The 15,693-nt window shown below is 39.6% G+C and overlaps 1 protein-coding gene across 2 annotated transcripts in view; it reads right to left on the reverse strand.

Moving 5' to 3' along the window:
* Nucleotides 1-15,693, reverse strand: part of MCF2L2 (MCF.2 cell line derived transforming sequence-like 2) — a 252,449-nt gene that overhangs the window by 179,523 nt on the left and 57,233 nt on the right. For both annotated transcript variants that reach the window (XR_007135864.1, XM_047787395.1), the window contains exon 3: nucleotides 13,667-13,781. Coding sequence is in view for 1 of the 2 variants with exons in the window: in XM_047787395.1 (XP_047643351.1) it covers nucleotides 13,667-13,781 (115 nt within the window). In the remaining variant the exon portion in view is untranslated. The remainder of the gene's footprint in view (nucleotides 1-13,666; nucleotides 13,782-15,693) is intronic.

Genomic DNA, 15,693 nt, shown 5'->3' on the forward strand with positions numbered 1-15,693 from the left:
TATAAAATAATAATTAAAAAAACCCTATATCCTCCACCTATAGCCCCCTTCTCACTTGATGTAATCCTAAAGAGCACAATAAAAGCAGTGTGGTTTCTTGAGGCGGTGCTCTTGGTCCGTGATACCTTGAGTCCCACCTTTACTTAAGATAAATGTCTCTGTGTCTTGTTTTATGTCAACATTTTTCCTTAAGTTTCACAGCACCCGTTCTTCAACCCCATCCTGCTGAGCTGGTCTCAGCATGACCTAAAAATAAATATATGAGTGAAAGAGACTGAAGTAAATATGTTCTGACCCCAAAATACCAGAGCAGTTTTGTGGTTGATACGGTACTTATTTTCTTAATTAAGCTCTAATGTTAATATATTTTCTATGATTTGCCTTTTTCAACAAGCAAGGAATAGAAAATATGATGGTTAACTTAAATTGTATAAGAACTGAGTCAGGAGTTCCTACTGTGGCTCAGTGGAAACGAATCTGACTGGCATCCATGAGGATGCAGGTTCGATCCCTGGCCCTGCTCAGTGGGTTGAGGCTCCTGCATTGCTGTGAGCTGTGGTGTAGGTTGCAGATATGGCTTGGATCTGGCATTGCTGTGGCTGCAGCATAGGCTGGTGGCTACAACTCTAATTCGACCCCTAGCCTGAGAGCCTCCATATGCCACTAGGGGTGGCCATAAAAAGACAAAAAAAAAAGAAAGGAAAAAAAAGAACTGAGTCAAATGCAGGTTGACCAACCATCCTGACCACCCTGGTTTGTCCAGAATGCCCTCCCCAAGGTGGGCGGGCATCATCAATCCACTGAGGTCCTGAAGAGAACAAAAATGTGCAGGAAGAAAGGATGTACACTCTCCCTCAATCTGCTGAGCTGGGACAGTGATCTTGGCTCTCAGAGCTTCAGTCTTGGAATGGAATCCACAGCACCAGCTTTCTGGTTTTATGCCTTCAAACTACATCACCTACCTTCCTGGATCTCCAGTTTGCAGAGGACAGACTGTAAGACATCTCAACCTCCAGAATTGCATGAGCCAATACCTGAAATACATGTCTTTATCTATATACCAGAATTCTCCAGAGGAAAAGAATCCATAAGATATACATATTATATGTAGATTTATTTTTATTATAGGAATTGGCTCATGCAGTTATAGAATACAGAGGCCAAGAAGTCCACAATATGCCATCTGCAAGCTGAAGAATTAGGGAGGTTGATGGTATAATTCAAACCAAGTCCAAGGCCAGTGAATGGAGGTGCTGATGATTTCAATCCTGATCTGAATCTGAAAGCCCAAAGACAGAACACTGATGTCATAGGACATCCAAGAGAAGGTGGATGTCCCAGCTGAAACACAGAGAGCTCACTCTTCCACCACCTTTTTGTTCTATTCAGGCATTCAAGAGATTGGAAGAATGCCCATTTACATTGGGGAAGGCAATCTGCTTTACTCAATTCCTGGATTCAAATGTTAATCTCTTCTAGAAATGCACTCATAGACAAAACCAAAAATAGTATTTTACCGGCGATCTGGGTATCCCTTAGCCTAGTCAAGTTAACACATAAAACTAACCATCATGTAAATATACATGTATCCTACTGGTTCTGTTTCTCTGGAGAATTCTGATTACATAAACAGAGTTTAAAAAAAAAAAAAGTGGGGGAAAGAGATAAAACCATTCTCAAAAAAGAAAAGTACACCCTAAGTGCAAAGATACTGAAAAAAGAGTCCTAGTATATCAGGGTACTAACTAGAAAAGAATGCAAAGGAGCAGTGTTGGAAAGACAAAGCTTCTGGGAAGGAAAAGGAAGTGAAAGGAGAGATGGTGACCATGTGGTAAAGGCAAGAAGAAGCAAGAGGTGGAGTTTCTGCTGTGGTGCAGCAGGTTAAGGACCCAATGTTGTCACTGTGGTGGCACAGGTTCAATCCCTGGCCTGGTACAGCAGGTTAAGGATCCAGTGTTTCCACAGCTGTGGCATAGGCTGCAGCTGTGGCTTAGATTCAGTCTGGCCCAGGAACTTCCATGTGCTGTGGGTGTGGCCAAAACAAAAAACAAAAACCCCCAAAAACAAGAGGTAAAATTTCATATAAGACCAAAAAAAAAAAAAAAAAATCAAGGATATACAATTTTTCACTTAATTACCAAAAAAATTTTTAAAGTCCAGCAGTAAAAAAAAAAAAAACAACAACAACAACAAAAAAAAGCTGTATTTAGCTATACTACAAAGACAGTGTTCTTGAATTAGGAATCTTATAAACCACTCCAAACCACCAAACCTGTCTACTAATTGCAAAGATGAAAGTAGTATTCATCTATACAAAGCTACTAATAAGGGGAAAAAAAGAAAATAAGAATCAAAACTTCAAGAGAATGAGAAGACAAGCCACAAACTTGGCTTTGAAAATATTCACAAAGATGTATCTGATAAAGAACCATAATCCAAAATACAAAGGAATTTTAAAATTTAATAATAAAAAAACAGAACAACCCAATTAAAAACCGAGTAAAAAAACAAAACAGATACCTCACAAAAGAATATATCCAGATGGAAAATGAGCAAATGAAAAGATATTTAACAACATATATCATTAGGAAGCTGCAAATTAAAACAACAAAGAAATTCCACTACATGCCTATTAGAATGGTCAAAATCCTAAACACTGACAATACCAAATTTTGGCAAAGATGTGGAGGAACAGGAACTCACATTCTTGTTGGTGAATATTCAAAAATGGTATAACCATTTTGAAATACAGTCTGGCAGTTCTTATACTCATACCAAGTGATCCAACAAGTGTACTTGTTGGTTACCTAAATGAGTTGAAAAGTTATGTCCACACAAAATCTCATACATGGATGTTTATAGCAGTTTTATTCATAATTGTTAAAACTTGGAAGCAACCAAGATATCCTTCAGCAGGTGAATGGCTAAACTGTAGTATATCTAGACAATAAAATATTACTCAGTACTAAAAAGAAGTGATCTATTAAATCACAAAAAGACATGGAAGAAACCTAACTGCAGATTACTAAGTGAAAGAAGTCAATCTAAAAAGGCCACATACTATGTGGTTACAACTATATTACATTTTGCAGACTGCAAAACTATGGAGACAGTAAAAACCAGTGGCTGCTAGGGTTGGGGACTGGGAGCATGGGATGGATGAATAGGTGGAGCACAGATTTTTAGGGCAGTGAAACTATCCTATATGACACTACAATGGTGGATACATGTCATCATACATTTGTCCAAACCCAAAGTATTTACAACACCAAGACTGAACCCTAATATAAACTATGGATTCTAGACGTTAATGATGAATCAATGTAGGCTCAATTGTAACAAACGTACCACTCTGATACTGGATGTTAATGGGAAGGTTGGGCATGTGTGTGAGAGGCAATATAGGAAATATCTGAAATTTCCACTCAATTTTGCTATGAACATAAAACTTGTTTAAAAAAGTCTATTAAAAAACTTTTTAGGTAATGAAATTCCTTCCAAAAAATTAGTCATTAAGCAGACAAGAATCTGTAACATAGCTCTCCAAACTGAATTACATGTCTATAAACAATCATGTAAGGGAAACGGCAAGGGGGGCACTTTAAATAAGGAACTTGAAAACCAAGAACAGAAGTGGGATTTTTCTATTATATAAAGAAAAGAACAAATAAAATGAGTTGACTGAAGTCAGAGGAATAAAAAAAGAAGACAAAATCACATGAGAAATGGAGTCTAAATTACAAGATACCTAGGGAATAACACATGTGAACAGAAGTTTAGTAAGGAGCAGTGAACGGCATAAAGAAAACAAATAAGCAGGAACTCAAATCAAGATGGCAGAGAAGTAGCGTATGAAGCGATAACATGACACAAAATACATCAAAAGTAGGACATGAAATACTTAAAAAAAAACCTACATGTAAAATGATTCTCACAGAACACCTAATGAAAGTGGAAGATCTAAGATTTCCAAAAGGGCAAGAAAACCCCCACATAACTGGATAGGACAAAACAAAAAAAAGGGAGAGAAAAGAGAGAAAAAGGAAATCAGGAAGGGACCAGCACTCCTGGAAGTGAGCTGTGAAGAGGAAAGGAATCCACACACTAGGAGGCCCCCTGACTGTTGGGGAGATCAGCTGGGACAGAGGGGGAGCCTCAAAACCTAGGAGAAAAGCACAGCAGATAGTCTGAGGAGGGCGAAGCAGAGAGAGCACTGCAGCTGCACAGATGATCTGTACCACTGCCTGGTGCAGCCCAGCCAGAGACACTCGGGTTGAGATTGGGCACTGGGGCTCAGATTTTGAAGGTCAGTCCTCAGGAAAGGACTGGGTTTGGCTGCATGTAAACAGCTTAAGGGAGCTAGACGGTGGTGCACCCCAGCTAAGGGAGTATGGGAGGAGGACAGGTCTTCCAGAGAAGGCACCATTGTCGGGGAGTGCAAGGGGCAGGGTGGCAGTGGGAGTGCCAAAGGAACTTCTTGGTATGCAGGCTGTAGGTGGTAGGGCACCATTGCACAGGCTATGGCCTATTGTCTGCTGTCCCCACCATCACGGGAAGGACATCATTGTGGAGGGACCTATCACTGGGTGCTGTCCTCCACTCCCACTTCCCTGGAAATAGGAGGTCTGCCATCACCACCACAGCTGAGGGTCCTGCAAACAGGCACTGCCCTTCACCCCCATCTCCTTGGGAACTCACATGCCTCATCACTGCCATTGCAGAGAGCCCTGAGACTAGACTCTATCAGCACCTCCCTCAGGGTTACCACCACTGCCAAGGGCCCAGTGACCAGGCACCACCTGCAGGAGCAGCCTATTGCCCCCACCTCCCTGGAAGCATGTGTAGGCTGTGCACCCACACACCCCCTATCAATGGGATCATGGCCTGCACATACTGAAGAAAGAACAGCAGGCATCCAAACCCAAAAGCAACCTTCATTCCAAAAAAATAATAAACCTACACAAGCTACCCAGGGACACTCCCACATATAAATAGCCCTCCAAAACTACAGTAGATAATCGTTTACCCCAAACTCACAGAATAAGAAAAATTGAGGCAAAATTACGAAGAACAGGAATCATTCCCAGTTAAAAGAACAGAAGAATTCCCCCTGAAGGAGCAAAAAATAAAAGACCTATTCAGTCTAACTCAAAAAATAACTCAAAATAATGAAGGAGTTTACAACAGCTACTGATGGCAATGTAGATTACAGGAAAAGGAACTAGAGTATAAGGAGGAACTAAGAAAAATTAGAAAACTCATTTGCAGAAATGAAAGATGAATTAAAGGCACTGTACAGCAGAAAGAATAATGCAGAGGAACAAATGAGTAGCTTAGAAGACAGAATAATGAGAATCAACCAATCAGGACAGCAAACAGAAAGCCAAATGAAAAAAAAAATGGAAGTAATGTAAGAGATCTATGGGATAATATAAAGCATGCCAATATATGCCTAATAGGGATACTAGAAGAAGAAGAGAGAGAAAAAAAGGATTGAAAATGTATTTGAAAAAATTATGGCTGAAAATTCCCCAAATCTAAAGAAGGAAGCACAGAAGGCCCTAAACAAGATGAACCCAAACAGATATACACCAAGGCATATTATAATAAAAATACCAAAAGTTAAAGATAAGGAGAGGACTCTAAAGGCAGCAAGAGAAAAACAAGGAGTTAATCATAAGGGAACCCCCATAAGGCAATCAGCTAATTTCTCTACAGAAATACTGCAGGCCAGAAGGGAGTGGCAAGATATATTCAAGTTTTAAAAGGGAAAAATGTGCAACCTAGAATACTCTACCCAGCAAGATTATCATTTAAAAAAGGAGAGAAAAAAAAGAATTTCTAAGACAGAAAAACTAAAAGAATACGGCAATACTTAAAACTATCTTAGAGAAAGAAAGGTCTCCTCTAAATAGGAAACAAGTAGGAAAATAGAGGATGGAGGAAACCATAATTGGAAAGTAATCACTTAAATAAGCCAGTACACAGATCAAAACAAAAACAACAAAAAACTCTAGAGTTCCTATTGTGGCACAGCAGTTTAAGGATCTGTGGTTGTCTCTATAGTGGCTCAGGTCACTAACAAGGTGCAGGTTCAATCCCCAGCCCAGCACAGTGGGTTAAGGATCTGGTGTTGTCGGAGCTGTGGCTCAGATTCTATCCCTAGCCTGGGAACTTCCACATTCCACAGGTACAGCCAAACAAACAAAAATCCACAAAAACCTATTTGTGAAAATGATAATAAGCACAAGGAATAGCAAAAGCATAAAGATGAAGTACATCAAAATCATAAAATGTGGGGAAGGAGTAATAAATCTAGACTTTTTTTTTTTTTTAAAGAATGTGCTTGAGCCTATATGACTATCAGTCTAAAGCAAGAAGATATAGGAAAGAGTTAACATACTTGAAAAACAGGAAAAACACAAATCAAAACCAAACAATACATTCACAAAAACCAAAAAGAAGAGAATACAAGCATAAAATAAAAGGAAATCAACCAAAAAAAAGAAAAAAAAAGGAAAAAAGAACAAACAGAATCAACTGGAAAACAAGATTGAAAATGGCAATTAATACATACAATTTTTTTTTTTTTTTTTTGCTTTTTAGGGCCACACCCATGGCATATGGAGATTCCCAGGCTAGGGGTTCAATTGGAGCTGTAGCCACCAGCCTACACCATAGCTACAACAATGCCAGATCTGAGCTGCATTTGTGACCTATGCCACAGTTCACAGCAATGCCAGATCCTTAACCCACTGAGTGAGGCCAGGGATCGAGCTCACAACCTCATGGTTCCTAGTCAGATTTGCTTCTCCTGTGCCACAATGGGAACTCCTCAATAATTACTTTAAATGTCAATGGGCTGAATGCTCCAATCAAAAGACATAGTGTGGCAGACTGGATAAAAAAACAAGAGCCTATAATATGCTGCCTACAAGAGACCCACCTTAGGGCAAAAGACACATATAGATTGAAAATGAGGGGATGGAAAAAGATATTTCATGCAAATGGAAATGACAAGAAAGTGAGAGTCTCAATATCAGATAAAATAGACTTTAAAACAAAGCCCATAAAGAAAGATAAAGAAAGACACTAATGATAAAAGGATCAATTCAAGAAGAGGATATTACACTCATCAACATATATGCACCTAAATAACATAAAATACTAACAGACATAAAAGGAAAAATGGATGGAAATACAATACTAGTAGGAGACTTTAATATCCCACTCATACCAATGGACAGATCTTCTAGACAGAAAATCAATAAAGTAACAGAGATCCTAAAGAACACAATAGAACAGTTAGACTTAATTGATACTGTCAAGACATTACATCCAAAAAAACCCAGAATATACCTTCTTTTCAAATCCCCATGGAATATTCTCTAGGATTGACCACATATGAGGAGCACAAGACTAACCTCCACAAATTTAAGAGTTTAGAAATTATTTCACACATTTTCTCTGACCACAGTGGCATGAAATTAGAAATCAACCACAGGAAAAGAAATGAGAAAAATGGACCACATCGAGACTAAACAACATGCTATTAAAAATAAGACAATAAAAAAAGAAAATTAAAAACCACCTTGAGACAAACAACACTGAAAATACAACCATACAAAATCAATGGGATGCTGAAAAAGCAGTTCTTAGAGGGACATTCACAGTAATACAGACCTTCCTTAAAAAAATAAGAAAGATCTCAAATCAACAACCTAACCTACCACCCAAAAGAATTGGAAAAAGAAGAATAAACAAAACCTAAAGGCAGTAGAAGGAAGGAAATTATAGAGATCAGAGAGAAAGTCAATAAAATAGAGCTTCAAACAAAATAGAAAGAAATCAATAAAACCAAGAGCTGGTTCTTTAAAAGGGTAAATAAAATTAACAAACCTCTGGCCAGACTCACCAATAAGATGACAGAGAACCCAAATTACAAAATAAGAGAGAGTTGCTGTGCTGTGATGTAGGCCAGGGCTACAGCTCCAATTTAACCCTTAGCCTGGGAACCTCCATATGCTGTGGGTGTGGCCCTGGAAAGACAAAAGACCAAAAAAAAAAAAAAAAAAAGAAGAAAAGAAATAAAAAAGGAGAAATATCAACTAACAGGGTAGAAAAAAAAAAAAACAAAAACCCAAACATAAGAGGAAACTATGAGCAATCTATTTCAACAAATTTGACAACTTAGAATAGACAACTTTCTAGAGACATACAGCCCACCAAAAGTGAATCAAGAAGAGATCATCTGAAGAGACCAATTACCAGAAATGAAAATTGAATATGCAATAAAAAAAAAAAAATTCGGAGTTCCCGTCGTGGCACAGTGGTTAACGAATCCGACTAGGAACCATGAGGTTGCGGGTTCGGTCCCTGCCCTTGCTCAGCAGGTGAACAATCCGGCATTGCCGTGAGCTGTTGTGTAGGTTGCAGACGAGGCTTGGATCCCGCGTTGCTGTGGCTCTGGCGTAGGCCGGCGGCTACAGCTCCGATTCAACCCCTAGCCTGGGAACCTCCATATGCCGCAGGAGCGGCCCAAGAAATAGCAACAATAACAACAATAACAACAACAAAAGACAAAAAAAAAAAAAAATTCCTTACAAACAAAAGTCCAAAACCAGATGCCTTCACAGACTAATTCTAGCATACAAAGAACTTATACCAATCCTTCTTAAACTCTTCCAAAAGACTGAAGAATGAACACTCCCAAAGACATTCTATGAAGCTACCATCACCCTAATACCAAAACCAGATAAAAATACTACCAAAAAAAGAAAATTATAGGCCAATAACTTTGATGAATACAGATACAAAAATTCTCAACAAAATTTTAGCCAACCAAACCCAACAACACATAAAAAAGATCATACATCACAACTAGGTGGTATTCATCCCAAGTTCACTAGGGTAGTTCAGCATATGCAAATTAATCAAGGTCATATACCACATTAACAAAAGAAAAGTCAAAAACCCCATGATCACCTTAATAGATGCAGAAAAGGCACCTGACAAAATCAAACATCTATCCATGGCAAAAACTCTTACCAAAGTGGATACAGAGAGAACATATCTCAACATAATATAGCCATTTATGGAGTTCCCATTGTGATTTAATGGGTTAAGGATCCAGTGTTGCTGCAAGCTGTGGTGTAGGTCGCAGAATCGGCTTGGATCCAGTGTTTCTGTGGCTGTGGTGCAGGCCTGTAACTTTGGCTACAATTTGACCCCTAGCCTGAGAAGAAAAAAAAAAAAAATTAAAATTAAAGCCACTTGTGACAAACCCACAGCCAATATAATTCTCAATGGTGAAAAGCTTTAAGCCTTGGACTAAAATCTGGAACAAGACAAGAATGCTCTCTTTCACCACTTTTATTCAATGTAGTATTAGAAGTCCTAGCCACAGCAATCAGACAACCAAAAGAGATAAAAAGTATCCAAATTGGAAGAGAAGAGGTAAAATTGTCACTGTATGCAGATGACATGATACTATATATAGAAAACCCTAAGGACCTCACACAAAAACTACCTGAACTGATCAATGAATTCTACAAAGTACCAGGATACAAGATTAGCATTCAGAAGTCGGTTGCATATCTGTACACTAACAACGAAATACTAGAAAAATAACATAAAAAACTAATACCTTTTAAAAGCACACATACACCCACAAAACAAACCTCGGAATAAACCTGACCAAGGAACTGAAAGACTTAAATGCTGAGTAACTATAAAACATTAATCAAGGAAATAAAAGAGGATTCAAAGAAATGGAAAGATATCCCAGATGAAACTAGAGATTCTCTTACTAACTGAAGTAAGTCAGAAAGACAAATACCATATGATATCACTTATATGTGGAATCTAAAATATGGCACTAATGAACCTCGCTATAAAACACTCACAGACATAGAGAACAGACTTGTTGTTGCCAAGGTGAAGAGGGGAGAGAGAGGGGTGGACTGGGAGTTTCAGTGTTAGTACATGCAAACTATTACATTTAGAACAGATAAGAAATGAGGTCCTACTGGATAGCACAGGGAACTATATCCAGTCTCTTGGGATAGACCATGATGGAAGATAAAAAATGTACAGCAGAAATTGGCACAACATTATATATCAACTATACCTTAATTATAAATAAATAAACAATCAAATAAATAAAAATAGTTGGCCATTTCTGTGGTTCAGAATGTTTTAGAAATGCCTTTTCAAACCACTCAGCCACACTCTGTAGCCACTGGAGACATATTTAAAATGTGACCTCAAGTCCATGTGCCCAGACACGTAAAAGCAAAAAAGTCTGACGGTGAACACAATTCCTTAACCTGAGGATTACCATTAGCTTCTTACTCTCCCTCCTCTCCCACTGCCTGTGCAGAAAGGCTTCCCACAGTAGCTGTCCCCAGTGCCTGTCTTTCCTGTCCATTCCTTTCCATCCAGTCCTCCTGCCATCATGCAGCTCACTCCTGCTTCATTTGGCATCTATCCCAGTGCAGAAGCCCCTAACTGTTCTCCCTGTCTCCTTTCCCCCACTGCCTCTGATCCATCCTGCACACCACCACCAAATTCAGCTGGTTGTCATTTTCCTCCTCAAAACCTCCAATGGCCTTTTCCTGGTCACTGTGCCTAAACTCCTTAACTCGGTGGAGAAATTCCTTGCTCAGTCTGTTCCCAACTGTCATCTCAGGTCTCATTTCTCACTACTATCTGAAAAGGAGCCTCACTTTGTTCTGGGCAACCTAGATCGTTTGTAATTCTCCAAACATGCTCTATTTTAAAACTTCACAATTCAGGAGGATTGGAAATAGAAGCCAAACCTTTTGCCCCAGATCACATATTAGTGAACATGGAATCTGGATTTAATTCCAGGTTTGGACTATGCCAAAGCTCTTAAATACCATCCTGTTCTCTCTCTGTGGAATGTCCCTCTCTGATCTACCTGTGGAAATCTTTGCTATCCTTCAAGCCACTTCACTCCAGAAGCTTCCCTGTTTTTCCTGTCTGAAGGAACTTTCCTCTCTTCTGAACTCCTATAGCACTTTCTTTGAGTATTTCACAAAATTATCATGGCAACATTGTCATGTGATGCCCTTATGGCACCTAACACAGCTCCTTACACACTGATGGTACTCAGCAAGGATCTGATAAAGAATGAGCTACCGTGGGAAGGCTTTCTGCAATGAGAGATCCTTATTAATTTCACTCACAGAGCTATTCTTTCCCTGCCCTGAGCATCCTGCCTTTCTCCTCTTCTAGTGCATCAGTTCTTTGGTCCATGTCATAAGCCCTCTGCCAACTGCCTATGAAACACTGTGCAAAATGGGAAAAAGCTCTGGTGCCTGGTAACCACTGTTAATGTTTAGGAAGATGCAAAGTGCAGTAAATGGGGATCATAAAAGAACAGGAGTGGTTTCATTCTTTGGAACCTGAGATGGAAACTGGAAAGCAAGGTTCAGGTCAAATTCTCCTTTCAGACCTTCTTATCCACTGTTTCAGTTTCATTTTGAAAGGAACAAGGGGTGGGGCAGTGAGCAAGTATGAGCAAATGCCAGGAAGAGGAACCGGGAATAACCGGTCAGACAGCTACCCTTTCTCAAGAGACAAATTGCATTCTAGGAAAGGAAAATACACCCTAGTTCCCAAGAAATTATACAAGGAGCATAGAGCAGAAAAGGGATATCAGGCTTAAATAGCAGCTTATTGGTTTGTCGTATCTTATGCCTGTGAGGTAGGGTTTTGACCCCTCGATGCTTCTCTCTACACTGGCTCACGTGACAGTCAATGTAAGGTCGTCAGCATGACTCAGGAAAGGCTGCACCTATAAAATGAAAATGACCCATTCCATTTAGCATATGACTGCATCCAGGGGATTCAGTACAATTAGTGAATTTAAAGCAAATATAATGAGAATGGGGAGGAGGCACTTCTACCGGTGGCTCACTTCCCTGCTCACCCTCTTTCTTGCTGCTCCTCAGAGTTGCTAAACCAGTGGGTTAATGTTTTGGAAAGCCACAGAGCCAAAGAGAGAAATCAAGTTCAGTTCAACTCCCCATAACCCAGGGAAGTAAAGCAGGAGTGAGAAGGAGATTTCCCTTCTTTCTGTAAGTGTCCTTCTTCCCACCTATGATTGAAATGAATCATATCAGAACTAGAAATTCTACCAACATTACTTATTGAGAACCTACTATGTGTAAGGCTAGGGATTTAAAAAAAAAATTAGAAGGAAAAAAAAAAAAAGCATTGGCCCCTATTCTTAAGTAGTTCACAGTATAATCAGAGAAACAGAAATAATTTCCACATACCATGGAATTATGCAAGGGGTGCACTCAGAGTTCTGTGGAAATAAAGAGTCTGCAAGAGCAGAACTGGAGTCAGGGAAGGTTTCCTTGAAGAAATGAAATCAGACTGAGGGCCGACAACTGTGCAGGAGTTACCCAGGCTTAGATGGGTGGGAAAGGTATTCCAATGGACAGAACTGCATGAGCAAAGCCCAGAGATCTACAGCATTCTCCCCTCAAACCAACAAAACCCAAATCCTCTTGTGTCTGCACAATGCTTACAATATTCTGGGATCAGAGGTAGAAAACAGGGGAATTGGTAAAATACAATTTAAGTACTGAACTTTGAAGAGATGCATTAAAAATAAATCCATAGCCTTCTCTGAAGAAGTAACAAGGGTAAAAACCAAAACCAAAACCAAAAACAACCCTTAAAGTGCATTTGATGGAAGCAAAGTAATCACCTTCCTAATCTCAACAGGTAGGATCAAACTCCAGGTATCCTTTCAACCATAGAGCTGGTGTTTACCTCTAAATCATATGAGGCAGATGGAAAACAAGCTAAACAGCACTCCCCTGACTATTGTGTAAAATCCTAACCACAAAGCAGTTAAGTAACAGATGACAATATGAGCCATTCAGCTCATGGAAGTAGGGCCTATCCTAGCTGAGTCTGCTCTCCTGGAAATTTGGATTTGGATCCCAGGCCGAGCTCCATCTTTGTATGCGTAATGTCTGTCACCAATATGAACTCTGTCCCACATTCCATCTCTTGGAGACCTGGCTATTTATTGACTTAAGTGGAGTAAATATGTGAGACCCTGGGGCAGAGAGGGTGGAAGGAGCAGATGCCTGAAAACATCCTTGTTTTGGTCTCAACTATAGCCACAGTTTTTATTCCTAGACTTTTAGTTTCCTTCCTCTGTGCCTTAGTTTCTCCATCCAACAAGGACAATGAAAATCTACCCCTAAATTCCTTATTTAAAGGAGATAAATTAAATAACTCCTGGAAAGGCTTGAGTTTTCTGAGCAGCAAATACGTGTTTGAGACGAAAGATCCCAGAAAGCCAGAATCTTAATCTAGAGCAATGAACCTGAAGAAACTAAAGCAGCATCAGCTGTCCAATCAGTTTTTCATTCGCTTAACAATGCTGATTAAGTTCTTCGTATGTGCACATCATAATCAAAGCTGATACTCACGTGTCTTTATTTTCTAGTCTCTTTCCACATCCCTTGTGGCTGATAGATAAGAGAAACTGGCTGAGTTACATACCAAAATGTGAGCTGTGCTCACGGAAGACTGTATCTCATCCTAGCCCCACCATGCGGGAAATTCAGGCTAAAGCCAGCGACAGGAAGGCAGCAGAGCTCTGTGTTCATCTCACCTGGGGACACTAGTTAGGTAGGTCATAACATTCAGGAAGTCCTCCTCTGGGATGTGTTTGAACCCCACAAACTCTGGAAAAGTGATGATGGGGGCACCATCTTTCCCTCGGCCTCCTGCAACAAAAATGGATGGTCATGATATTAGCAAAATGTTTTCCCATTGCATCTCTGCAGGCAGAGGACTTCAACTAATATCAAATCGAGGTGTGCATTGCCCTCCCCCCTCTTCTGTCTATATTATTTCACAGCAGAATGTGGGAAGGTTGACACTGAATTATTTCCAGCAAGACTTGCTTCTCCTTCATGCTTGCTCAGTGGTGGTGTGAGAATGCAAGTTTTGAATCCTTTGAAGATAGTCACTGCACAAAATCTAACACTGATTTAATTATATTAGCATAGGTAGAATGGTAAATAATGCCAACACAAATATATAATATTGTTCTTTTTTTTTTTTGTCTTTTTAGGGCCACATCTATGTCATATAGAAGTTCCCAGGCTAGGAATCGAATCTGAGCAGTAGCCACAGCTACAGCCATGCCAGATCTGAGCCGTGTCTGTTACCTACCCCACAGTTCATGGCAACGTTGCATCCTTAACCCACTGAGCAAGGCCAGGGATCGAACCCACGTCCTCTTGGATATTACTAGGGTTCATTTCTGCTGAGCCACAATGGGAACTCCTACAATATTGTTCTTCATTTTTACAGTTAGTAAATATCAAAGGTAAGAGAGCATGGTGGTTAAGAGAATTGGCTCTAATATCAGACAGCCTGGTTCAAATTCTGCTTTACCACTTAACTTCTATGTGATTTTAGGCAAGATACTTACTTAAATAGAAGTTTCCTTATATATACATATATATCTATGTAATAGGAATATTATCTGTAGCTACCCAAAGGTACTGTGAGGACTAAGTGAGAACATATATGAAAAGCACTTTAGCAGAGTGTTTATTATATATAAGTGCTCCATAAATGGTAATCATTATTATAGTTATTATTCTTACAAGGTGGCAGTAATCAGCTGCCCTTCAATGACTCCTAAACAGGGCTATAAGACATCTCTGTGAGAACAAAAATATAAAATTAGCATTTAAATATTTAATTCATTGGAGCAGAGGCCACCAGATTAAATGAAATAGTTTATATTTCCCAATTTCTCTGCAGCTAGATGCACCCACATGACTAAGTTTCCAAATAGGGAACCATAGTGAACTCGCAGAAGCACCATGAATGTTTTACATTTGGGGAAAAAACAGCAATAGCTGGCATTTGTCAGACGCCGTGCTTGGCACTAGCTTGAGGTAGTTAACAAGTTCAACATTAAATTGTGCAGTATTCTTCTGAATGGTATTGCACATTTGGGAAGCTGGGGTTTTGGGGACTGATGGGGTAAAAAGCAAGCAGTATGAAAATAAAAGTGGAATAGGAAATGCAGGTGGTGATGTCTAGACTGATTCCAAGGTTTGAGATAATCGTGGTTCTCTAAGAATAAAAGTTAAATATTACTTTTCCTTCCAATTTGTGTGTAGTAATTTTTTGAAACAGCTACTAGATTGTCAGGATTATACAGACTTGTTGTTTTAACTGTTAGGTACTGCTTTTGGCCAAAAATGATTGTGAAAAAATGACTGATACTAAGGTAGCAAGGTTTGAGGAAGTTGAGGACCTGTTTCCCAGACAAAGGGTCATGAGCAACTTCCGGGCTACGTCGATTGAGGGAGACTACTTCAGCGGAATATGGCTCCCAAGTGACATCAACTATGAACGACCGCACGTGTTTCATGAATCTAGCAAAAGAGCTATCCCTGCAGTTGAACAAAGACTGTGATTACTGAGGCTGTGGAATCAATAAAGAAACTACAGAAAATGGAGACTCAGAGAAGCCAAGGCAGGCCACTCTCCTAAGGAGAGAGGGTCCTGGCCCATCACCTCAAAAATCCAGGCCATGTTGCCCGTCTATCTGATGACACTACCATTAAGATCATCCAACCAGGAGTTCCTATTGTGGCTCAGTGGTAATGAACC

The sequence above is a fragment of the Phacochoerus africanus genome, chromosome 1, assembly GCF_016906955.1.
Source record: "Phacochoerus africanus isolate WHEZ1 chromosome 1, ROS_Pafr_v1, whole genome shotgun sequence".
In the NCBI taxonomy this organism is placed as follows: domain Eukaryota; kingdom Metazoa; phylum Chordata; class Mammalia; order Artiodactyla; family Suidae; genus Phacochoerus; species Phacochoerus africanus.